Source organism: Odocoileus virginianus, chromosome 2 (genome assembly GCF_023699985.2).
Source record: "Odocoileus virginianus isolate 20LAN1187 ecotype Illinois chromosome 2, Ovbor_1.2, whole genome shotgun sequence".
Lineage (NCBI taxonomy): Eukaryota > Metazoa > Chordata > Mammalia > Artiodactyla > Cervidae > Odocoileus > Odocoileus virginianus.
The window spans coordinates 27675627-27701363 of NC_069675.1; the positions used below are offsets into that span (position 1 = coordinate 27675627).

Genomic DNA, 25737 nt, shown 5'->3' on the forward strand with positions numbered 1-25737 from the left:
ACTGGACCCACCCCTCTTCCCACCCCGCCCCCCCCAATCCCGGTGCTCAGTCCCGAGTCCCGCGTCCCGGCGCCCGGCACTTCCCAACCCCCTCGGTGCTCCGGGCCGACCTCCTTGACCTTCCTACAGTCGCCTTCCCAACAGTCTCAAACCCCGAGGGGGAAGCGTGGCTACGGGACTTGGGAGAAGGGAGTGGGCAGCTGGGGGCCACTTCATCCCAGCCTCACGCCCACTTCACCGTGAGCCTGGGAAAAGGGGTGGCATCTCCCTGGGAGCTCCCGCCTGCGAGCGCTGGTTTGGGAGGGGAGGGTCCTGGTGGGGAACAGAATGGCCCCAGAGTCTAGGTAATTGAGCTTCTCTCCCCGCCCCCACTTCTGCCCTTGCAGTCAGCGTCACCGTAGGGGGCAAGCAGTACCTCCTGGGACTCTATGATACAGCGGGACAGGTGAGTGTCTTGGCCCCGGCCAACACCCCCCTCCCTTTCCCCAATTTACGGTGATCGCGAAGAGCCTTTAGAAACTGAGGTGTCTAGGAGCGAGGGTGTGTCTGCGAGGGTCCCTCTGGATCAAGTATTTCTTTGAGTCAGCACATTGGGAAAAAGATAAAACCTCAGCAACAAAGGCAGACCAGCCCACCCCATGGGAACCCCTGGGCTGAAAGTTTTTGCCTGTGTTTGCCTTCTGTGTGGTGCCTGGTGTGTGGGTCCACACCAACTCCTGTTGCAAAGTGGCAGCAGCCAATCCTGAAGCGCCCTTATTTTTAGTTGCAGATGACCAGGTCTCCCCTCACAGCCTTTGTCTGGTCCCTCATTGGTGAGTGGTCTGCCTGCCCGAGGAGCCTGATTGGTGGGAAATGGCATCATCTAATATGATGGGAAGGCATTTGGTCCTGGTTATGTTTATTACAACATCATTGCACTCTGGGACTCAAGTCCCTGAAAACGTAATTTGTGGTGTTACGGAGGACCACAGGGAAAAAAAAAGAAAAGAAACAACAACCATCCAGCCACTCCCTGGGGCAGGGAGAGGAAGGAAGGGTTAGGAGTTCAGCCTGAACCTTTGAGGAAGAGCTTTTGTTGTTGTTCCCTAGGAAGGCCAGGTGACTTTGTCTGGGTTTTCTTTGGTAGAGATCACTGTGCAAAAGGAAAATGCACCCTCCTCCTGTCAGCCTCTAACCATTACTGGCAAATTAGAGGTGGCTTCTGAAGGATTGAAGTCTCCTTTCTGACGCTACCAGTTCCACCCTTTTTCCAAACCGCACTTTTGCTGTGGGCCTAAGATGTGTGATGAAGTTTTGCAAAATCCAGCCCTGTGATTAGACCTGAAAATTCAGACGGAAGTTTCTACGTGTCATCCTGACGAGTTCTTGAGGACATGTGGGCATTTGAGGGCCTTAGAGAGTGTCTGTAGGGAATGTCCAATAGTGCAGTTTCCTTCTGTGTAAGATGGGGTGTAAAAAATTCAGACCATTCCCCTGGGCATGTATTATATGCTAGATGCTTAGTGTTGAGTCTGGCACATACTTGGTAGGTCAATAAAGAGGAGGTTTTCTTTGTAACTCATCTAGTTCTGGGTTTCAGAATTGTAGTATCAGGTTAGATTCTGGAAAATGTCTTCTCTGGAGGCCTCAGTGTGACCTCTGGTTTCTGTATTGTGAAGTTAGAGGAGCCTCTGAGAGAGACTGTTAGAATAGACTCTATAGAGTAGCCTCAAAAGGGAGACTGTTGTCAGAGAGAGGTGACTAAGGCCACCCCCTCTCACCAAACACCCAGGTCAGTGTTCTTTTTAGATTTTTTTTTTTTTTTTTTTGATGTGGACGATTTTTAAAGTCTTTACTGAATTTGTTACCATATTGCTCTGTTTTATATTTTGGTTTTTTGCCCAGAGGCATATGGGGTCTTAGCTCCTGGTCAGAGATAGAACCTGCACTCCCTGCATTGGAAGGCAAAATCTTAACCTCTGGACCACTGGGGAAGTCCCAGTATAACCAGTTCTTAGCTTTCCAGGGCCACTTTTCATTACCTGCCTTGTAGCTACTCCTTCTGTCATGGACGGTAAGAGGCAGAACCCATTCAATCAAATAAGACCAATGTTTAAGCAGTACAGCTGGTAAACAACAGTTTGAAATTATTGGTTGAAAGGAGAGAGGTTTTTAAGAATCATCTCTAATTTTAACTTCTCTCACTAGTGCCTCTTCCCTTTTCTTTGTTACTTGTCACCATGACTGTTTTTTGACCACGAGCCCTATTCAACAGGACGTGTGTATGTCAGAGCTGTTCTGTACACATTTGTATCTGACTAATATTTGCTGACTTCTATTGTACATATCAGGCCAGGGTCATCCACATGCAAATATTATATCATCTTCTTCACTAAACAACCCCATGAGATAGGTGATCCACTATCTTTGCAGATGAGAAAAGGAGCTCAAAGAAGCTAGGTCGCTGATCTAAGATCACGCAGCTACTGAAGGGTGTTGCTGGGGTTAGGACATAGGTCTGAATATAGAGGTGGTTATATACACAGGAAGCCATGGGAGGTGCTGAGGTAACACCTGGGTTGATTGGGTTGCTTGTATGTCTGTAGACATGGTCCCTGGAATCTTCACAGCTATTCTGAGTGGGGGTTATATGCCAGTCCTGCAGAGGAAAGAACCCAGGTCCAAAGAGTCAACTGCTCTTTCCAGTGGACATTGTAAGCTGTATACCTAGTGGGATCAACCTATTAGTGATTACAGTTTACTCTTTTTACCCAGTGGTGGATCACCTATTCTGTTGGCCACGAGGTGGACTAGGCCCCCTTGGTGTTTCTCTCAGTGTCTAAGACTTTTCTTAGCAATAATTCATCTTTCAGCATCCAAGCGTTTATTACTAATAAGCAATCTTAGCAACATAATCCTCAATGAGATTAAATGAGTGCCCACTTTGTACCTGTGTGTGTCTGTGCTCAAGTCGCTTCAGTCATATCCGACTCTTTGCAACTCTGTGGCACCTAGCCCTGCACTAAGCAACTGGGGGCTACAAAGAATAAATTTAAGATAGGGATCTGCCATGGCCAATGACAGCATAGGTGGAAGTGTTTGAATTAGATGCCATGAGTGTTATCTAGGAGGTACTTGTGTTGTACTTGGGCATTAAGGCCTCATGCCTTTATGAATCAATATCAGATTAATCTTATAATAATAATAGTGATCAAGAAACACATATACATATGTAGAGAAATGTTAAAGTCTAAAGGGCACCAGAAAAAAGCCCATGGGCTTTGGAACCAAATTAGCATGGGCCCGGATCTCTACTTGGTTGAACTGTTCTTGTGATTCTTACCACATTATTAACCTTCTTTGTGATCTAGTAAAAAATGTAGATAATTAAAATCTGCACTGCAGTGTTGTAGGCCAACTTAAATTTTTTAATGTGTGGAAAAGCAGCTGACACTATTCTTCATTCATAGTAGTAGATGTGTAATAAATATTTGGAGAAATTACTGTGCTCCACTATAGGCAGTTTTGTGGGGTGAAGGGGTCTCAGGTGGAAGAGGGCAGTGTGTTATACTTGGAGTTGATAGAAATTCCACTAGGATGCCAGATCCCAGAGCCTTTTGAGTGGAGCCATGGTGCCAACTTTGTACTTCAGAATTCCCACAATCTCCATCACTACCCATGAACACAGTTGAATGCTCCCTTCTCTAAATGCCCTGTTGTGTCAGATGGTTTTCCTTTCTCCATCAGAACCTACATCCCCAATGATAGAACTCTTAGCAAAATGAAGAGTTCAGTGTAGAATTTGAGAACCAAGGGGGGTATGTAGGTTTCAGTTGATGCTACTTTGGGAGGTAGGTTGGGATGGGGAAGGAACTCATAGCACTTTCAGATATTCACTTGTGGGTACTTCCCTGATGGTTCAGTGGTTTGGATTCTGCACTTCCAATGCAGGGGGCATAGGTTTGATCCCTGGTTGGGGAACTAAGATCCTACCTGAGGCCAGAAAAAAATAAAAAAAGTTTTAAAAAATAAAGTACAATGTTCCCTTGTGTACTTGGGTGCTCTCTATATTTGATTCATAGCAACAACACCCTCCTCAGGTTGGTTGGGACTTCTAGTCTGGGCACCTACTCTTGGGTTCCCTCTTAAAAAAACTTTTTAATTTTTATTTTTTAGCTGCCCTGTTTGGCATGTGGAATCTTGATTCTCCAAGCAGGGGTCAAACCTGAGCTCCCTGCATTAGCAGCATGGAGTCCTAACCACTGGACCACCAGGGAAGTCCCATTGGGTCCCCTCTTTGACCCCATGTAACAAAGCCATGTAACAATGGCCCAATTTATATATTAAAGAACATATTAGAACAATTCACGAGGTGGCTGTAGCAGATAACCTCTTGCCTTCCAGAGCAGGCAGTTTCCCCTTTCACCTCTGCTGCTGGCAGAGAGAGAGAGAACATGAGTGTGATGGGCAGTGTTAGTCCGGTCACGTTGTCTGCCTGGGCACATCCCGCACCACCACCAGCATTAGGCCAAAGGGAAGCCCCCCGTCTTGGACAAGACCCTGGGTGGCCCAGGATCAGGCCCAACATTTTACTACCAAGCTTTTCAGAGTGGAAGTTGTGGACACTCCCTCCTGCTCCCTGGGGCCTGCTGGAGGGTCTGGCTTCCGGCCTGGGCCTCTGCAGTGCTTCTCCTTTCTTGCCCAGCTTTCAGGGCTCTGAGGTCGGCTCTGCAGCCCCTCTGTCTGCCCACAGAGGGGCTAGAGGGTGAGATTTTCCCCTCCTGCCTTTGTGCAGGGAGCTTGGGGGAAGTGGAAAGCGCTCTGGCAGATGAGCCGGTGGGAGCTGCCTGGCAAGCTTCTCTCCAGCACCCGGCTGATCTCTTAATCCTTGGCAGGAAGGCAGAACTTGATACCTTGAAGAGGGAAGGACAGACGCCCAGTTTATCCCAGGTCCCGGAATACCCACACTCAAGAGGGTGTGTGTTGGGTCTGAGTTTGTGTTCCCGGGAGTTCCAGATTTAGCCACTGCCTCAGTGCGTACACATCCATATGTGTGCTTTGGGGTGTACTGTTGCTATATATGTTAACTTAAACACACACAAGCTCAAGGATGCATACAGGAGAGCTATAAATACCTTAGCTCAGGTGTCCCCGGGGCTTGGTTCAGGGACTGGCAAGGTCTGTTTCTTACTTGTCATAGCCCAGCAGCTGTGGCTCCCTTGCAAACTCTCTGGGTACCCAGGAAAGCACTTCCTTTCCAGAAGGGAATCTCCAGGGCCCGTAGCCTGGGAATGCCCCGCCTTCTGGAATGCCCCGCCTTCAGTGTTTCCTTGGGCAGCACCCAAGGGCCCAGGGTCATGGGAAGGGGGAGGGGAAAGCCCAGGGAATTGCCACTCATGGAACACCTCCTGCCTTCGGGCCAGCATCCTCACGAAACCTCCAAGGTGGGCTCTTCCCTGCTGAGGGAGTTGAGGGAGTGGGCTTGTGAAAACCAGACCCAGAGAAAGGTTTTCCTTAGTTCAGAGGGGTCTGCGGGGAACATCAGTGAGACTCAGGAAGTGCCCGCTCACGCACCAGGCCTCCAGGTCCCTGTGCCCTCTCACTCACCCTGGAGGACCCGGGGAGCAGAGTTTGAGGGGAGCTGCAGCGTTCCTTTCAGACATCAGCCGCAACAGGTGACATCCGGGCACTGAGCACCCTGGTTTCCCTTAGTAACCTACTGTAGATTTGTCATCTCTGCATTTTGCTAACCTTTTTAGAAGCTATTTATATCTCTAGCCTGCACTGCATCATAGGGAATGCTGCTTTCCTCTCTGCCTGGGGAAGGTGGATGGCCTTTTTTGGCTCCAAAGCCTTTGTGGTGGCCAAAGGTCCTGTGTCCCCCGTCTTGGGACTCTGATACAGGTTTGGGATGTGGTCCTCTGATCCATCTGGCTTCACTTCTGTCATGATTCTCTTGACGTTTGGTGACATTTACGCTCTGGGAACCAAAGCTTCGCAGCAGGTGTATCAGGAACGGTGTTACAGGTGTGCCCAGATCCCATCCGCTCGGCTCTGGGGGGGATGGGGCAGTGTGCAGCCTCCAGGGAGCGGAGCAGATGCGGTCCTTTGTATAAATGTGCCAGGATGTGAAAAAGGTGGGAAGCACTGCTTTAAAGCTCATGGGTCAGAGGCCTTGTGGGGAGCTGGGCGTTTGTGTTTTGTTGTGGAATTGGGGGTTTCAAGAGATGAGCCCTAATGGTGTTAAACAACACGAAACGGAGCCACTCTCCACGGGGCTGACACATGTGTTGGCAGCAGCTGGTACTACTGAGAGGCCTCAGACAGAATAGCAATATACAAGGAGGAGGACAGAGAGGCTGTTACAAAGAAACTAAGCCGGAGACCGCACATGTCTTTAAAATTTGTGCGCCTCAGCTGAATTTCTTTTCAGTCGGAGGGCTTGGTTTTGCCCTAATTTGGCATGCTTGGGTCAAGGAGCAGCTTTCCTTGCCCTCAGCAGTTTGCTGTTCCTCTTTTAGTTTCTGGCAGACAGCTGCTTTGCACGAGGAAGCGAGGGGAGACCCAGCCAGGGAGGCTGCACACGGTGGCACGCGGGCCATGGCAGGCTGGCCGTGGCGAGCCATCCACGCCTTCTCCCAGGTCTCCCAGCCCTCCTGAGTTCAGTCCTTCTGGATCCGCTGCCTGCAGATCTGGCTCCATTCCGCTCTAAGCTTCGTGAGGACAGGCAACTGTGTTTCTTTTTCTCTACCGTGTTTCCAGCTGGTAGCCCAGTGTCTGGTGCGTGGTAAGCCTACAATGAATATTTCTTAAATTGAGTTGATTCCCATTTGGCTGCCGACCCATTTCTGCTAAAAGGTTAACCAAAGACTAGGGTTATTGCTCTTAAATAATAGCTTCTGGCACACCCCCTTTCTTGGGGAAAAATAAAAAGCTTTGTAAATTTAGTAAGAGTGTCTTAAGTTTCAAAGGAGTGACAGGCATGTAGATAAGCAGCAGGCCAACAGTGTTATCCCCTCTTTTGGACCCTGGGGGCCTTTAGTATCACCTGTGGGTCCGTCCCCCACTGCTGTCTCAAGCATCTTTCCTGAGGTTTCTGTCTCAAATCCCCTGAGGAGAAGGCAGCTTGGCAGTAAATGTATGGGCATTGGATTGTCTGGAACATCTTTGAATTGCGCTCCTCCTCTCTTTGTGAGAGCATCAGGCAGCCCGGATTCTTCCCTCCCTATAAAGTGGGGAGATAATGGGCACCTTGCAGGGTTCCCTCAGGGTTAGAGATGGTCCCAAATGGCCTGGCACTCAGTCTGTGACGATGGTCCAGGCTGGCTCTGGGGGTTTCACCCCAGTTCAGTTCAGCTGGTGTTGGTTCAGGGCTGGTTCTGTGTGTCAGTCTCCTGGGGGAGGAGAAAAGGGGAATCAGATGGCATAAAGGTCCACCTATGCAATAGGGAACACTCCGCGTGTGAAACTGCGTGCCACATGGTCCAGCTGAGAGGAGGTGGTCCAGACGAGCTTTTGGAAGTTGTTGGCTTGCAGGGAGAGACAGAAGGCAGCACACTAGGCTGCTTACTATGGTGGGCTGCCACATTGGACTGCCAGGATCCACTTCTCAACAAGGGTCTTGACCTCTCAAAACCTCACTTTCCTTATCTGTAAAATGGGGATTATAAAATCAAATCAGAGCTTTCCAGCTCCCAAGTAAGTGATTTTTCTCAGCCTCAAGGCAGCTGGGTGGGGCCTAGGATGGACAGCCCTGGGCTCAGGTTGTCCCTTCCAGCTCAATCAGCCTGACCTCCGTCACTTACCCCAGGGCCCCTCTACCTGATCCACTGTGTGCTGAACACATATCTCTTTTCTCTCCCAAGGAGTGAAAGCTTGAGAAGCAAGGGACTAAATGAGGTCACAGAGGCAGAGGGGCATGGAGAACTGGTATTCTGGGTAGAGAGGAAGAGCGTGGGGCGTGCAGGCATGGCGTGTCCCAAATGTGTCTTTTTATGCTACCCCAGATCCCTGCTATCAGTGTCAACATGTGGAGTAGGGATGAGTCCTAAATTATGGAGGTTTTCACCTGGTAAGTGACAGCTTAGTAATTAGAGAGATATTAATCTGGTGCTGCGTTGCTTGTTGATTTTAAGAGAAAGAGCAGAACATGGGGAAAGGGACTACTGTTTCATTTCAAGTGTCTGAGTAGAGGCCTGGCCACCTCTTGTCCCCATCCCCACACAAGCCAGCCCTTTGCAGACTGAGGGTGGACTCTGGGCTTCAATAATGACACCCTCGTCATGGAATGGTGTTCTTACAGGGTACAAAGCATGTTTCATGTCCTGCCTCCGTGAGGCCTCTCACCTGCTCTGTGAGTAAAGAAAGCCGGTTGCCATTGTCTCCTGTGCAGGTTCAGGGAAGTTAAGTAACTTGCTCATACCACAACAGCTGATAAAAAGCAAAATGAAGATTGCAAGCTAGACTGCCCAACTCCAAGGCCTGGGTTCTTTATGTTAAATCGCTCACACAAATCAGCTAGATGGTGTTATGTGTCTCCTTTACATCACTCTCTTGCTATTTCATTTAACAGTGTATTCCAGGCCTGTTGCTTTTCTGGATGGAAGAGTGGGTGGGATGGTATCTATAGTTGGGACACCAGGCGCTGCTGCTGAAACAGCCCTTAAAGAGACCCCCACTGCACCCCCATCCTGGGAGGTTAAGGGCGTTTTGTCCATGTGTTCATTAACTTCCTCTTGCTGAAAAAGAGGCCGTCCCCGGCATGGCATCAGCGGCTGCACTGCCAGTGAGGCTGGTGCCTGTATCGCCCCTTCCCAGGAAGGAAGACCGGACTGTGCGCGGCGCCCCTGCGTGTTGTCACCCCGCTCGCCTGCCAGCCCGACTTGACTGGAGTGTGTGTGCGGGGACGGGATGAAGACATTCATTCACTCAGTCAGCAAACGTTCCTTGAGCACCAGTCTGGGCCACCAGTACCTCTGCCGGGGGCGGGGCTTACAAGACAGGTCAGGCCCTGCCGCCAGAAGTTCACAGTTCAGCAAAAGGGCCAAGGGAGTAGGTGCCTGTTCATCGGGGGGCGCAGAGGGGGCCTGGGTTCTGTCCTTCCCAAGCAGTGAACTGCCCCTAAGAGCTAAGCTGCCTAGGATTCTCCAGGTCGATTTTAGGTGAAGAAAAGCGCCAGGTTGCATTCGTACATGTACTCGATGCTCAGCAAGGGTTTGAATTGCTACGTGCGAGCATGCCAAGTTGCTTCGGTCGTGTCCGACTCTTTGCAACCCTAGGGATTATAGCCGCCAGGCTCCTCTGCTCATGGGATTCTCCAGGCAACAATACTGGAGTGGGTTGCCATGCCCTCCTCCAGTTGATCTTTCTGACCCAGGGCTCGAACCCGAATCTCTTATGTCTCCTGCTTTGGCAGGTGGGTTCTTTATCACTAGCCCCACTTGGCAAGCCCTTGAATTAAACTACACTGATTCTCAAATGTGGTCCTGCAGCCAGCATGTGTCTCCTGGGAATTTGATAGACATCCAGACTCTTAGGCTTCACCCCAGACCTCCTGAATCAGAAAATCTGGGACAACTCTGGCATAACAGGCCCTCCAGGGGATTCTGATACAACTGAAATATCAGAGCCACCATTAATGAATAACTGTGAACCTCATGTATCTCCTCACAGCAAGCCACCTCCCCTCCCCCAACACGTGTGTATACACACACACATACACGCACGTGCTGTATACTTGCTCTACTTACACATTGTCTCCAGAGTGCAGTACATAACTTATTCATCTTTTAACCCCTATCCATCCAAACATGCCTACACACACCCTCATCTCTAGTTCTTTACATGCATTTGGGATGCTCTGTATATGTTGGAATGAATTGAATCATTCAGCCAGTGGTGCTGCCTTCCTCACTTGTCTGGTAGGGATGGGGCCAAGGCAGTATCAGCAGCAGAAAACAGAAGCAGAACTCCTTAAGCTGCCCTTGGCTCCAGTGGTATGCTGTCTGGCGCAGGGTGTGCACACAGTAGGCTCCATGAGTATACTTTGATGAAACCCAAGTGTCAAGCCATGTTCTCCCCTGTTCTTTAAGCAGCCAGATAGATTTGAGGCTCAGGCCCTGCTGTGTTCACCCTAGCTGAGGTTAGCACTCTGGGAGGTGACAGGCCCGCCCCTGAGGACAAGGCTGGTTCGGTTTGTGCTAAATTAGTTACAAAGCAACAGGTGGGCATGACATCCTTTTGTGTTGAAACTCCCCAGGCAGGTCACTGGGACAGGCCGTTACTCACTCTTCTCAGCTGTAATTACTTTTCGGGCTGACCATGGCTGTCTGTGTAAGTGTCCTCCTCCTCCATTCCCCTTCCCTTCCCCCACTTTTGAATTCCTCCTTCATTCCGCTCTTTCTTCCTTCTTTTTTTCTCTCTTGCTCTTTCTTTTTTTCAAAACTTGTTCCAGTGTAGAAAGACCATCCTCTTTCAAATGAGCTAATGGTTGGGATTATAAATGAGTTGGCTCAAGTATGCCCCCTGTAAGAGCCACTGAGGGGAAGCATTTAATTCTTTTTGTCCAGCTTGATTAAAATTCCATTTACCCCAGCTTAATTTTCAAAGAGCTGTCCTTCCTAGTTAGCTGATTAAGGGTTCATAATTAAGGTGTTTCTCGTGGCCTCCCTGGCCCTGGAGGAATGGGGGAGGGCTGGAGGTGAGAGGGTTTCTTGCAGTCTTCAGACAGGGGCCTTGTCTGGCAGGAGGGAGTTTGTGGTCTTTATCCAGTCTGCAGAAAGTGGGAAGGTCCTTCTGAGGCCCAGGCATCCCCCAAGCTCCTCCTCTGAGGCTCCAGCCCTCTTAAGGATTGAACTCCTTTGAATTTCAGCTGAGAAAGTCATCTATAGGCTCTAGTCTAGCATTTCCTTTTATTCTTGTGTAAATCTTTGCTCAGCCCCCAGATTGTAAGCCCTGGGAATGGGGGAGGAGCAGGCTGTGGGTGGCACATACACTCAGCACGGCTCACAGCCAGATGTGTGTTGGATTTAGGGGACTCTGTCACAAAGATAATCATGGAAAGTACTTTTCCCTTGACTTTACATCTCCTCTGTCAGCTCATTTTAAAGGGGATTCTGGTCTGTCTGGATGTTATTGAAGTTCTTTAAAATCAGATTATAGGTGGTCATTGCAATGTGTTGTCCACTGAAGCGCAGTAAAACTCATTTCTTAACTCGTGGATGCCATTAGCAGAAAGGCTTCCAGGTCTATTTGGATAAAATACTGGATAGGATGTGTGCTGTTCCCCAGCAAGTCTGGATCTCTGGGATCCCTTCAGTGTGTTTTATGTTAGGTGTCCCTCTGTTAAAAGCAGGGGATTAGTGGGGAGCCTGGACATCCTGCTGCCGGGTCAGGCATTGTGGAAGCATCAGTCTAGGCAAGCTGGTATTATGAGCAAAGCGATTTCTGAGAAGTTTTTCATGGGTCAGACTGCTTGATGTATAAGTTTACTCCTCTTTCCTTTTTAAAAGTTGAGGTATTATTCATATTCAGCAGGTTTTATATATTCACAAAGTTGTATAACCATCACCACTATTTAATCCCAGAACACATTCTCATCATTCCCTAAAGAAACCCTGTACCTACTAATACACTCCATTCTCTCCCCCTAGCTTTTAGCAACCACTAATCTACTTTTTGTCCCTGTGGATTTGCCTGTTCTGGCCAATTCATACAAGTGGAATCATACAATATGTGGCCCTGTGTCTGGTTTCTTTCACTTAGCATCATGTTCTTAAAGTTCACTCATGTTGTAGAGTATACCAGTACTTCATTTCTTTTTGTGGCCGAATAATCCTTGCCTGTCGTTTTTATTCCTTTTTGTCAGCCTTCATTACATGAACATTCTGCCTGAACCCTGGAAACCACTTTCTGAAGTTCTGCTGGTCATGTACTTCTGGTGCAGCCTTCACCGCAGCCTCCAGAAGGGGTCGGGGCCGGGTCTCCCTCGCTCTTTCAGTGTTCCGGTTCTGCTGCTGCCTCTGTTCATGATCCTCCCCCACCTCCCACCATCCACACCCTCTGTCTTTATCCTTCAAGTACATGAGTACCTGTTAAATATAGGTGACGTGAGGAACATAAAGATCCATCAGATAGGATTCTTCCTCTCTAGGAGCTTAGAGTCTATTGCAAAGAGAAGATGTGTACTATGAAAGTGAAAGTGAAAGTTGCTCAGTCATGTCCCACTCTTTGTGACCCCATGGACTATACGATCCATGGCATTCTCCAGGCCAGAATACTGGAGTAGGTAGCCGTTCCCTTCTCCAGGGGACCTTCCCAGCCCAGGGATGGAACCCAGGTCTCACACATTGCAGGCGGATTCTTCACCACCTGAGCCACCAGGGAAGTCCATATGACCAAAATGAAAGCAGAAAATGGAATGTGTCAAAAAAGGGTAGGAGTGTGAGGAGTGTCACAGAGAGGTGCCTGACTGCCATGCTGCTTGCCTGGAGCCTCCCAGAGAGCCCAGCCCTCAGTGGGGCCATTGAGACTTAGAAACCTGATTTCACTGAGGCATTCACACATCATCAGGTCCATGGGTCTGATTTGTGTTAATTCATAGACATCCAGATATAAACAAGGCTGTGGAGGGATTTACTTACCGTGTAGTCTCATCAGAAAAATGGACACAAGACATAAACCAGTAGCTCACAAGGAAGAAAAGCCAATAGCCAATGAACACACAATATGCAGAGATACGAAAATAAAACCTTTTTTTCACTTATCAAATTGAACATAAGAAAAATTGATATTCAGAAGTCAGGGAAGAGGATGCTTTATGTACAGTTCAGTAAAAACTGATACAGTCCATTTGGAAGTTAATTTGGCAAAGATAGTTGCATTTTCAATGATCCATTTCTATGAATTTATGCCAGGGAAACATTCAGTGTACACAAAGATTTACATAAAATGTTATTCATAGTGATACTTATAATAGTGATAAATATAAACACATTAATGCATAGTAAAAAGGGATTTGTTAAATGATAGCATGATGTGTATTAATCACAGCCATTAAAAACTGCTTTCAACAGATATTTAAAGATATATGAAAAGGCTGGTGGTAGTTAAGTGTGAAAAAGCAGGAATCAAAACTGTAGCATGATTACAACTTTGAAAAATATGCATATGTATAATGTGTAAGAAAAAAATTGGTACAGAATTGTCAAAATGTTAATCTGTTGGCTCTAGGTAGTGATGGTGAATGTTTTTAGAAATTTACTTCTTTATACTTTATCTGTTTTCCTTCAATTTATAAAAAAGTTTGCTTTATATTGAAGTTATATATGCAGATGGCTTAAGTTTTAAAGAGTCAACAGTTCTGTAAGATCCTGTTATGAAAAAAGCAAAAGATTCCTCTTGACTTCTCTGCAGAAAAGTCCTTCCACTCCCCTAAGGCAAGCACTTTCAATTCTTAGCAGTTTATTTTGGTAAAAGAAATCCTCTCTTGCCTTCACACTGTGAATGGTGAGGCTTTAGCTCTCTGTCAGAGTATCTTCCACTTCCCATCCACCCATCGCCAGGAGCAATATGGTAATTTTTGTTTGATTATTGATCCATGGTTATATCTTTACTACTGTGTTAGCACCAACCCACTCCAGTACTCTTGCCTGGAAAATCCCATGGATGGAGGAGCCTGGTAGGCTATAGTCCATGGGGTCACAAAGAGTCAGACACAACTGAGTGACTTCACTTCTTTCACTTCACTCACTTCACTCACTTCATACTTTATCACTAGAGAAAGAAATAGCAACCCACTCCAGTATTCTTGCCTGGAGAATCCCATGGACACAGGAGCCTGGTGGGCCATGGTCCATGGGGTCACAGAGAGTCGGACACGATTGAAGTGACTAAGCACGCACGCACGCGCTGTGTTAGCACCGCTGAGCCATGTAATGTACTATAATTACTTTTCCTTGCTCGTGCCACTTTTTGTTTCCCTGGAGTTACTAATTAGTTTCCTTTTTCCCTTGCTTAGTTTTCATTGTATGTCTGTTTCATCCTGAACTTGCCTTTCCAGGCATTCCAGTGTATCCAGTCTTCTGTCCGTGTCTTCTTGGAGACTTTTGCTGTGAGCCTACTGTTCTGCTTCAGACTGGGCTAGTTGCCTCTCGCTGCTGCCCATCTGTCAGCCTGGGATTTTCCTTCATCATCATTGGGATTCCCTTTGACTCTCTCTTATGTATTACATCCTTATTCTTATTCTTTTGTCTCCATAGTCTAGTTCCTCATTTTGGTAGAGCATCTATTTTATTAGTTTCCCGAGAAAAGGTGTGTTGTAGGCAAATTTTTTGATGCCTGTATGTTTGAATGTGTTTTAATTTCCATCATACCTGATTGACATTTTGAAAATAGATTAGAAATCATTTTTTCTTCAGAACTTTAAAGGCATGGCTCCATTGTCTTCCACTTTCAGTTTCTGCTGTCGGAAAGTCTGATCCCAATCTGGATCTGGATTCATTGTCAAGAACCTGGTTTTCCTCTCTGGAATTTCACACTCATGGTCTTTGGGTTAGGGTCCAGCCAACTGCTGTGAGCCCTTTCACTCTAGAGATTCGTGTCCTTCTGAGAAATTTTCCTGGTTTATTTCTTTGATTTCTTCACTTCCAGTTAATCTCTTCTGTTACACTAGAACTTCCAGGTTTTAGATATTGGAGCTTTGGGGTGGTTCTCTGAAAGTGAAAGTCGCCCTGTCACGTCTGACTCTTTGCGACCCCATGGGCTATATACAGTCCATGGAATTCTCTAGGCCAGAATACTGGAGTGGGTAGCCTTTCCCTTCTCCAGGGGATCTTCCCAACCCAGGGATCAAACCCAAGTCTCCTGCACTGCAAGTGGAGTCTTTACCAGCTGAGCCACAATTGTCTTATATTTGCCCTTTCAGTGTCTTTTTGCTGTTTTGGGAGAGTTTCTCAATTGTATCATCTACCCTTACTATTGTTTGTTTGTTTAATGTCATTCTAGCAGAACCTTTCCTGTTCTTTGGATGTTCCTTTCTTTTTTTTCTTTAGTTTCTTCTAAGTTTGGCTTGGCTTACTTCTGGTTTGAGTATCTAATTTCTCTGAGGGTAGGTTTTTTTTTTTGTCTTTTAAAAAAAATTTATTTATTTTAAATAAAGATGAATATTTTTAATGATAAAAGGTACAATTCACAAAGAAGATAGACATTATAAGCCATTAGACACTTTAACAACAAAGATAAATTTATATAAAGCAACATCAGAAGTCTCTGAGGGTATTAATGATAGGTTTTTGAACTTTTTGTTTTCCCACAGTCTTTTGTTGTGGTCTCTGCCTTTTGTGGCAGTTTCTCAAGTACCTAATGATATTTATGGGAGTGACCCTAGAGGATGTGGATGCTGTGTGTATACATGGGGCTGGATGACTCCGGTCCTTCCTGAAGGTCAGGGTTTCCCACCCTAGCACCGCTGTATTTTGAGCTGGTCAGCTTGCTGTGGGTGCTGTCATGTGAATTGTAGGATGTTTAGCGCATCCCTGTTGTCTTTCCCACCTCAGTCACAATGATCAAGAATGTCCCAGACATTGCCAAGTGTTCCCTTGGGGCAACACCACCCCTTACTTCCCGTTTCCCCATTTGAGAACCACTGCTGGAGGGTGAGCTGTCTGGGCCTTTTCCCTGGGGAACCTGGTCCTTCCTCTTGCACTGGTCATGTTCCCCAGAAAAGAATCTTCCACTCTGCTGCCTGAGATGGTCCTGTTAGGCTCCGCTGTTCTGGCCTTATGTGTTAGGTATGTTCAACTGGGCCCTGTTGTCTTCCCACCCAGGGAACCCTCTGTTCTACACTTTCCTGGGAATAAATATCTCTGCCTTTTGTCAGGGTTGGGGAGAGCATTTATCATGATAGAGAACGGTATCTGGGGTGTAACTGCTTTACAAGCAGACTATCAACCCACCCCTCGTTCGTGGTTCCGCTTTCAACCCACTTTCAGAACACACTGTGCCAGCTCCCACACCTTTAAGGGGTTCTGTTGAGCAGAACAAGGTGCTTTATAACTTCCCCTTGTTGCTGGCCCAGGATCCAGGATTTGGCTCCCAGGGTCTGCATATCAGTTCTTACTTGTTCTTTGGCTTTCTACCTTCTAAAATTATGTGACTGTTTAATTTGTCCTGTGGCTTTATTCCTTTTTTTTTTTTTTTTAATTACTGTATATGTCAGAGGATTTGGGAAAGATCAAAGGTAGATGCATGTGTTCAGTTGGGTAAGATTTAACTGGATTCTTCTCGAATTTGTTTTAATAGTCAGAAAACATACATATGAAGAGCAAAGCTATAGTGATAGATACCTTTTCAGTGTCTGTTATCCAGTGTACCTTCGCTTAGCCTTAAGGTACCGGGGAAAAATGGATCCATTAGAAGCTTTCTTGGGATTCAGAGTTTGGAACAAAAGGTGGTAGAGGCTATATGAATTTTATCTGGATCCTGGAACCATATGGTTAACTGCCCCTTCCATGTGAGAGCTTGGCTTTCTGGTGTCCAGGATCTGTTTGTCCACCAGGTCCAGCATCTTACTGTTGGGCAAAGCTGGATGGGCATGAATATTTCTGATTATGCAATTTCTCCTTTGCTAGACTCTTCTTAGGGTTGGGAAGATCCCCTGGAGAAGGAAATGGCAACCCACTTAAGTATTCTTGCCTGGGAAATCCCATGGACAGAGGAGCCTGGCTGGCTACAGTCCATGGGGTTGCAAAAGAGGCGGATATGACTTAGCAAATAAACAACAAGAGTCTACTTAGAGTCTCTATAGATAATGATTTTTAAGTCAACATTTTTCAGACAGGCTAAAACATACTCTATTAGGTTACAGCTTCCTTTAGTTACATTTTATTCACCTTGATTAGATTCGGGTGTTTTCAAGCATGTCAGTGATTTCTTAGTAATGTGATCTCTTAGTAATGACCCATATTGCAGATGACTGATGACGATTATGGTTTCATTTTCATGACTTTAGTTCTCAGCGTGTAGCCTTATGTCAAATTATTAGGGTATCCTACTATAGTTCCCCTATATTTATTAACTGTATCCCCAGATGCTGACATTGGGAAGCTGGAAGGAGCAATTCCACTTTGAGGATGGGGACAGGGAGGATCAGGACAGTTTTCTTAGGTGAGGAGGTGACAGGAGCATGTGTGTTTGAGGTTCAGAGGGAATACGGGTAGGACAAGGTATTCCATGCAGCCTTCTCTAGTCCTCAGGCGGTAGACATAGCATATGAATTCCCGTGGCACTTAGCACATATGTCTCTTCGTGCCTACATCAGGGGACCTTCTTTGGGCCTATGTATCCCATTTGATCATAACAACAACCTCTGAAGTAGGTGGTATTATCTACCCCTCCTCCTGCCTTTGCTTAAATGGATGAGAAAACAGACACATTGAAATGACTTGTATGAGTTACACGCAGAGCCCAGGAGAGCAATGCTGGACCTCAGACCAGGCCCACAGGCTCCAGATCTGTAAGTCATTATTCTAATTAGTGACTTCCCCTGCTGCCAGGGTCTTCCAAGGTTGCTTAACTGAACTAGTGACTCTCTGAAGGGAGATGTAGGCTGTTTGATTTTCCAGGAAGCACATAACACAGACTCCATAAAAGAGTTGACATGTCAGCTTGGACAGGACTCAGCTTACTGGTGACTGAGGGTGGTGCTGAGAGCTGGAACCTCACAGGTTCCTGGCGATTTGACCAGACTCTAGGGCTCCACACCTCTGCAGTTGAAAACTGCCTCCACCCCCACGCTAACTGGCCCAACTGCTCCAGCCACGGCCTCACCAGCACTTCACCCACTGCTCTGGGCTTGGCTGCTGCTCTCTGCCCTATTTGGGGGGGCAGCTCCTGTCCCAGTGCTGCCTTCAGGTGTTTTAGAGGATCTGCGAAAGAGAATGGACATTTGAAACCGCTAGAAATGACAGGTTTTTCTTGAAAATGTTGTTGTTTCGTCAAATGCTGCTTTTTTATTTTGTTGCTCTGGCTCTTGGCGTGTTTTGGCCAGTGTCACATTTTCTTCTAGACAGGTTCTCCGTAGTGGGCAATCCAGCTCCTGGATTGCCTGAGTTTCTGGGAGCACAAAGATGCTGGTGCAAATGTGGGTCCAATGAACCTTTTACAGGCAGCAGCTGAGAACTGCCTGTGCTGTGTGCAGGGCCGGGAGGCCACATCAAAGTCCACACGCATCTTGACTCTTTTTCACTTCTCAGGTCTCGTTAACCATTGTTTTAAAACAATACTTTTGGGGTCTGTTGATTTAGCTATCTTCAGTTATTTTAGTAAAACCTCCAATTTCAGTTCTTGCCTGCCATAGTAAACATGCACTTTGTAAGCAGCCAAATTTCTCAGTGTGTTTTTCACAAAGTCGACTTTCCCCTCCATCCTCCTTTTCCTCCAATTTATTCCTTTGCATCAACTCTCCTGAAACTGAGCAGAGAAGTTGTGCCATCGGGTGGGTTGATAAGTTTGCAGCCACCACACAGGCTGTGTCTGTCATTTAATCTTCCAACAGTTGAGTCCATTTTATAGAAGAAGGAAATGGAAACAGTAAGTAACTTGCCTGAGGCCACATAGCCAGTAAGACTGTGATTCAGAGATTTAAAAGGTCTGTGTCTAAAATCTATTGCTTGCTTAGAACAAAGAGGCCATGAGGGTCCTAAACTAGTTGATAGGAGAAACTGCCTTCCTGCCTCACTTCTGCCCAACTCAACTGTGACTTTGGACAAGTGATGAGTTTCTCTGAGCCACAGTTTCCTCATCACTACATTGGGAGCCAAAGGTTTGGTGGGCTGGTTGGACTAGTGTGGTAGCAGAAGCAAGTCTGTGCTTGCTGTGAAGTGAAATAAGGCTGAAGTAGCGTGGCGCAGTCACTCCATAATAAGCCTGGCAAAGAGCTCTGCTGGGAGCCTCCTGTAGAACAAGGGGGCCAGAAATGGAGGGAGATGAAGCAGGTTATGCAGAACGGGCAGAGTAGGGGGTTGAGACGTGCCTGAAGGAAGGTAAGTCGTGCTCCACAATGTGGAAGCGTATGATGGTGATGAACGCACCTCCTGAGGAGTGGATGTCTTGGGAGTTTCTGCCAGGGACTGTCTGCAGGGGAAGAGTATTTCTGCCATGTGCAAACAGCCCTCTGAATTTCATAGAAATCTGTGTGTGTGTGCACATGTGTGGGGGTGCCCACAAGGACCTGGCTTTGCACACTTGTGAACCCATGTATTTTCCTTAAATTAAGGTGAAATTCACACAATGTAACATTAATCATTTTTAAGTGTACAATTTAGTGGCACGTAGTACATTTATGGGCTTCCCTGGTGGCTCAGATGGTAAAGAGTTTGCCTGCAATGCAGGAGACTCCCATTCAATCTCTAGGTTGGGAAGATCTGCAGAAGGGAATGGCCATCCACTCCAGTATTCTTGCCTGTAGAATTCCATGGACAGAGGAGCCTGGCCGGCTACAGTCCATGGGGTCGCAGAGTTAGACATTACTAACACTTACACTTCACTTCTTTTTGGTACATTTACAATGTTGCACAGCCGCTGCCTCTGTCAAGTTCCAACAGATACTGTGTGTACTTCCTAAAGGGTCTGTTCTGTGACAGTATTTGTGAAAGGCATTAGGTCATCCTGATTTTGCCTACCTACCTAGAAGCCTCCTTTCCCCATCTGCCTGTACTGTGTGTTTGGCCAGGGAGTGTAGTTCAAGTGCTCAGATTCTAAATATGTTTGCTAGTTATGATTTAACTCCTCTGTGTAGTGTGGCTGCCTCAGGTGGGCATGGAGAAAACCAGCGTTTCAGGCTTAATTAGAGGGTATTTCCTGAGTCTTCTCTTGCTGTTTGTCCCTAGTGTGTTAGAAGTCTGCGTGTAAAGGTGTCTGCCAATGAGAGACTTTAATCATCATCAGCCTCTTTCTCCAGAGAAGGCAATGGCACCCCACTCCAGTGCTCTTGCCTGGAAAATCCCATGGACAGAGAAGCCTGGTGGGCTGCAGTCCATGGGGTCGCTAAGAGTTGGACACGACTGAGCGACTTCACTTTCACTTTTCACTTTCACGTGCTGGAGAAGGAAATGGCAACCCACTCCAGTGTTCTTGTCTAGAGAATCCTAGGGACGAGGGAGCCTGGTGGGCTGCTGTCTATGGAGTCGCACAGAGTCGGACACGACTGAAGCGACTTAGCAGCAGCAGCAGCCTCTTTCTCAGCCTCAAAGGCAAAGAATGTAGGTCTTAGTCCACAGCCAAGGAAAATGGTGTTTCTTCTGGATGTGGCCCATCCATAACTCCTAGTTCTACGTTGGCACCCTCGCCCACGGGAAGCCCAGGTGACCTGCATCCACAGTGTCCAAGGGTCCTCGGCAGCTCAGGTATTGGAAGGGTGAGGGCTGCTCCCCTGGAAGTGTCAGGCCTGCATTGAAATTTTTCGTGCTTGCACTGAAATAGTTAGCCCTGGGCAAAAACTAGTCCCCTGTGATAGAGGGACCACAGCATTGGGCAGAGTCCCTGAACAGTCTTCAGGGGCTGCAGAGATGGGGCCAGTTCAGTTCAGTTCAGTCGCACAGTCATGTCTGACTCTTTACGACCTCACGGACTGCAGCATGCCAGGCTTCCCTGTCCATCACCGACTCCTGGAGCTTGCTCAAACTCATGTCCATCCAGTCAGTGATGCCATCCAGCCATCTCATCCTCTGTCATCCCCTTCTCCTGCCTTCAGTCTTTCCTAGCATCAGGGTCTTTTCCAATGAGTCAGTTCTTCATGTCAGGTGGCCAAAGTATTGGAGATGGGGCCAGTGAGTGGTAAATCCTTCTGTACTTACTTTGGCCAGGGGATAAGGAGTGAAACTCCATGATTGTCTTAAATCCAACCAGGACTTACTTTAAGCTAAGTATGGGGTCGTGTGTCTGGATAGAGGAGAGGTAGGTGCTGAACTAAACCAGTTTTGGAAAGAAGGAACAAGCAGGAAAAGGATGTTGGGTAGACAGTCAGTGATATCCTCCATAGATAGAATAGTGTAGAATAAGTGTCAAGACAATGGAGAAAAGGTGGCAGTGAAAAACAATAGCAGGAACTAAAATACTGGAAGAATCACTCAGTCTGAGGCTTTGCTCCTTAGAGCTCACCTTATTGTTTAGGAAGATGGGTTGGGCAGGCAGTTGGACTCTAGGCGGAAAGTAGTAACAGCAACTTGAAAAATTCACCTGTTAGTGGAGAATTCAAATGCTTTATCCACTGTCTCCAGCTTTGTAGCTGGTGAAGGAGGGGCAGGCCTCTGTGATCTGGCTGCAATTGGCTCTTCTGACTTCACCTCCCACATGCTTCCCTTGTTCATTCAGCGAGACTTTAAAAGCAGCTACTATAAGCCAGACTTTGAAGAGTTGTCCTCTGCCCTCAGGGAGTCCTGCGAAGGATACAGATTTAAAATAAAAAGAAAAGAGGCAATCTATTACAATGTAAGAAATGGGATGACAGAATAGGGATGACAATGGGATGACATTGTGTTACAGAGGGACCTTAATCTGAATTGCGGGTTTGAAGAAAGTCTGTTGGACCAAGAGATTTTTAGACCAAAGTTTGAAAGGTGAGTGTGAGGTACCCAGGTGAGGGATGTGGAGAGGGGACAACAGTCTGGCTGGGCAAGTGATTGACTTACTTTGTGTTTGATGTTGAACTGAGGCCTTCCAGAGTTCTGGTTTGATCCTGATTGAGTTGTGATGTCTTTTCATGAGATGGTGAACTTAGGAGGACTTGAAAATTTGAAGAAGAAATTACTTCATTTTAGAAATGTGAAATTTCAGATGCATCTGGTTCAGCCAAAAGGAGACTTCCAGGGCTGAGTCCAGAACTCAGAGACAGAGAGCTTCTCCAGATACACTTTTCCATTGTCTACTCAACATCTCTAATTTAGTGGGCCCAAAATTGGTCTCGTGCATTTTTTCTCTAATGTGCTTCTCCACCCTCAGTCTTCCTCATCGTTGTAAAAGTCATTACCTATCCAGCTGCACACACTGAACCTTGGATTATTCCAGAAGCCTCCCCAACCGTTAGCTCCACATCCATCACCAAAACTTGAGTCTAATTCCAGAATCTATGTAGAATCCACCATTTCTCTAGCTATCAGTTGCTTCCACTTAATCTAAACCACCATCTTCTCTCACCTGAATTACTATTATACCGTCTCTCCTTATACTCCTGCCCACCTCACTCATTCATCACAAAGCAGACTGAATTGCCTTTTTTAAAAAAAACAAATTACATGACACTCAGTCCATAACTTTCCATTATAGTAAGCTCCACGGATCCAGGCAGGCTCCCTCTCCAATCTCACCTTGTCTTGCTGGCCTTTCCTGCGTTAGCATCTGTCAGGGCTTTCCTGCCTTGGGCCTTTTGCCCCTGCAATCGTGTATCTGGCTCCTCAACACATCCCTCAGATCCCAGGTTAGACATCACTCCCTCCATGAGGTCTTTTCACACCAACCAGGCTGAAGCTGGTCATCCTGGTGGGATGACCCAGCTCTCCTGGCTGTTTTCCTTCTCAGCATATCCCAGTTTGCATTCATAATCATTTTTGTCCCAACTTGTTAAGTACCTGACTCAGTGCCTCTCATATAAATGTAATCTGGCTGCCTTGGGTCTTAGTTGCAGCATCCAGGACCTTTCATTGCGGCGAATGGACTGTTTAATTGTGGCATGAGCTCAGTTAGTTGCAGTGTGCTGGGCTTAGTGCTTGGCCGCGTGTGGGGTCTTAGTTCCCTGACCGGGGATCAGACCTGCATCCCCTGCATTGCAAGGTGGATTCTTAAGCACTGGACCGCCAGTCCAGTTGTTATTTATTAATTTTTTGGCTGCACTGGGTCTTCCTTGTGGTGCACAGTCTTTCTCTAGTTGTGGGGAGCCAGCTTAGTTGCCCCAAGGCATGTAGGATTTTAGTTCTCCAACCAGGGATCGAACCATATCCACTGCATTGAAAGGCAGATTCTTAACCACTGGACCACCAGGGAAGTCCTTGGTATTGATACATTGGATCCACCCCCCCCACCCTTTTATTTATTTATTTGGCTGTGCCATGTCTTAATTGAAGCACTCAGGATCTTTGATCTTCATTGCAGCATGCAGGATCTTTAGTTGTGGCATATGGAATATAGTTTCCTGACCAGGGATCAAACCTGGGCCCCCTGCATTGGGAGAACAGTCTTGGCTACTGGACCACCAGGGAAATGTCTTTCTCCCCTTTTGATAACAATTTTTAAAATAGAGTTCTCCTATACTTATCTTCAAATGAATAGGTAACATAACCTCTCTATAAGTAAGTAAGTAAGTAAAGTCGCTCAGTCGTGTCCAACTCTGTGACCCCATAGACCGTAGCCTACCAGGCTTCTCCCATGGGATTTTCCAGGTAAGAATGAATACTGGAGTGGGTTTCCATTTCCTTCTCCAGAGGATCTTCCCCACCCAGGGATCGAACCCGGGTCTCCCGCATTGTAGGCAGACGCTTTACCGTCTGAGCCATCGGGGAAGTCTAACCTCTCTGTATACATAATTTTAAATCAGTGTTACAACCTGGCAGTAGTAAGAAGGAGAAATAAAAGGAAAGTAATTCATAATAAAAGCATTTATTTCAGTATTAAATTCCTAAGTTCCCAGGGCTGAGTACTTCAGAAATTATAATGAAGTCATCAGGTGAACAACTGTAGCAATAACGCCAAAAGTTCACTGACAGGGTTGTGTTTTAGTGGCAGTTAGGGTACTAGAAGTAGTATTGCCAGTGGTGTACAGTTTTCTGTAGCGGTCAGCAACTCCTGTAATGTTTGAACAACACCTCGGAAATCTACCTGTGACTCACATGCAGCAGAGATAGGTCCCAGAGTCACTCAGTGCCTAGCAAGAGGCACTCATCAATCATGCGGGACCCAGGACCAGTTTTCACGACACAGGTCAGGTAGCACCCTGGCTCCCAGCCCCTAAATGCTGGTAGGGTTCCCACATTCATGTGGACAATCAAAAATAACTCCTGCGTTTTCCCAGTGTCCCCGGAACCTGCAGGAGTCCTGCCCTAGTGGGGAAGCGCTTGCCTCTGCCGTACGGTGAACTCCACGAGGGCCGGGTACACGACGGTTTCTCATTGGAGCACAGGGTTTTAGCACCTAGTGGGTAGTATTTGCTGGAATAGATGAATGCATGACTATTCCATCAATGTGAAATTTGTACCGAAAGAAGTTAGAAAAGGAACACACTGCCCAGAAGTGTGACCTGACATTGACCATCCTTCTGCCTGCTTTAGGCCAGCTGACCTCTGTTTTAGTCAAAGAGACTTGCAATTATAGCTCCAGACAATGTAGAATTGCAGCTCTAAATCCTTTACAATGAAGGAAGTCATCTCACCACGCACGAAAGAAATTGCACTGCCTCTGAAGTTGTGGTTTGTCTTTTTTTGGAAAGTCAGGCTTGTCTTGTTGAAGAGCTCAAAACACTTGACCAGCTCTCTCATTTATCTTAACATGTGTATGCTATATTTATTCTCCCCTCACAGATGGGGAAATGAAGCTTGCCGAAGGGCCATATTTAGCTAAGTCTTGACCCCCTGCCTTGAGGGGTCAGCTTAGATAAAACAGTACCCTAAAACTCAATTTTTATTCGGTAGTTTAAACCTCCACCCACATTAAATCTGTTACTAGGGCTGCTCACAAGGGTAAAAAGTGTTAGTTTGAGCGTGTCTCACCATGTGATGTGGCAATCTAGTTCAGTTCTCTCCTTCTAGAGATGAGGAAGTACAGGTTCATGAGACATGGTTAGATAACGGCACAGTCCGTGCTCCAGCTGGTTGTCTTTCTGCTACCACACATTTACATTTCTCTCTTTTTTCCTCCAGCTAACCTAAACAGGAATTACAATCAGTCAGGCAGCCAAAAGCAAGATAATAATGGAAAAGAAGCCAAAGATCTAGTTCACTAGCTCCTAGATACTTAGTAAATTAACTGGGAAATGGATTTATTCTAATCAAAATATATGAAGATGACAGCTGCTTAAAGTTAGAAGCTGAGCCTTCAATTTCAAGAACTCTTTTGCCAGGAACTAATCAGGCTTATGATAAGTAAACGCCATTTCACAACTGAAAAGAAGACGTTTTTTAAAAAGGGAAGGAGGGAAGTAGGGAGGGTGGAAGAAAAGAAGAAAGGAAGGAAAAATGATGTTAAGAAAGTAAAAAAAATTTTTTTAAGTTTTTGAAAAACAATGAACTTTTAGGAATTTCTAGCACTTAAAAAAAATTCTCCCTAAATTTTATTTAGTCCAATAAACTCATCGTCAATGTATTCTGAACCAAACTTACCAAAATACTCCTAAGAACCCAACCCAGCTTCCTTGAAAAAGTTATTTTTAAGGGGCTGAAAAGTGATATTTCAAAAAGTGAAATGAAAACGACAAAAGAACTACACAAAAAAGATGAGGTTTCATAGACTGCTATTACCAAGAATTATTATAGAAATGTTGATAATTTATAAGATTTCTGACAAAATACTTTTCATGTTCAGAAGCTAGCTTCAGTCCATGTGTCCTCTTGGCTTTAGTGTAGCACCCTTTGGGTTTAGAGTGGTTCAGGAGCCATGCCTGCTACCTATTTTGGGCTTCTCACCAGAAACAGATGTTTCAGATGGAGATGACTACTCCTTCATTTACCACAAGCCACCAGTTGTCAGGGACATTCTTACTTAGTTGCCTTACATTTT

The 25737-nt window shown here is 46.4% G+C and overlaps 1 protein-coding gene, 1 long non-coding RNA gene and 1 other non-coding gene across 3 annotated transcripts in view; 1 reads left to right on the top strand and 2 right to left on the bottom strand.

Moving 5' to 3' along the window:
* The window catches only part of RHOQ (ras homolog family member Q), a 40180-nt gene that overhangs the window by 683 nt on the left and 13760 nt on the right, over positions 1-25737 (top strand). Inside the window, exon 2 of the mRNA XM_020876169.2 lies at positions 387-445. Coding sequence (XP_020731828.1) covers positions 387-445 — 59 coding nt within the window. The remainder of the gene's footprint in view (positions 1-386; positions 446-25737) is intronic.
* Positions 20201-25141, bottom strand: LOC139038680 (uncharacterized). Its single transcript, XR_011491735.1, has 3 exons — positions 24732-25141; positions 21666-21759; positions 20201-21413 (listed from the first exon to the last, which is right to left on the bottom strand). It is a non-coding gene; the product is annotated as an uncharacterized lncRNA (long non-coding RNA).
* On the bottom strand, positions 23457-23528 carry TRNAC-ACA (transfer RNA cysteine (anticodon ACA)). Its single transcript has one exon. It is a non-coding gene; the product is annotated as a tRNA-Cys (tRNA).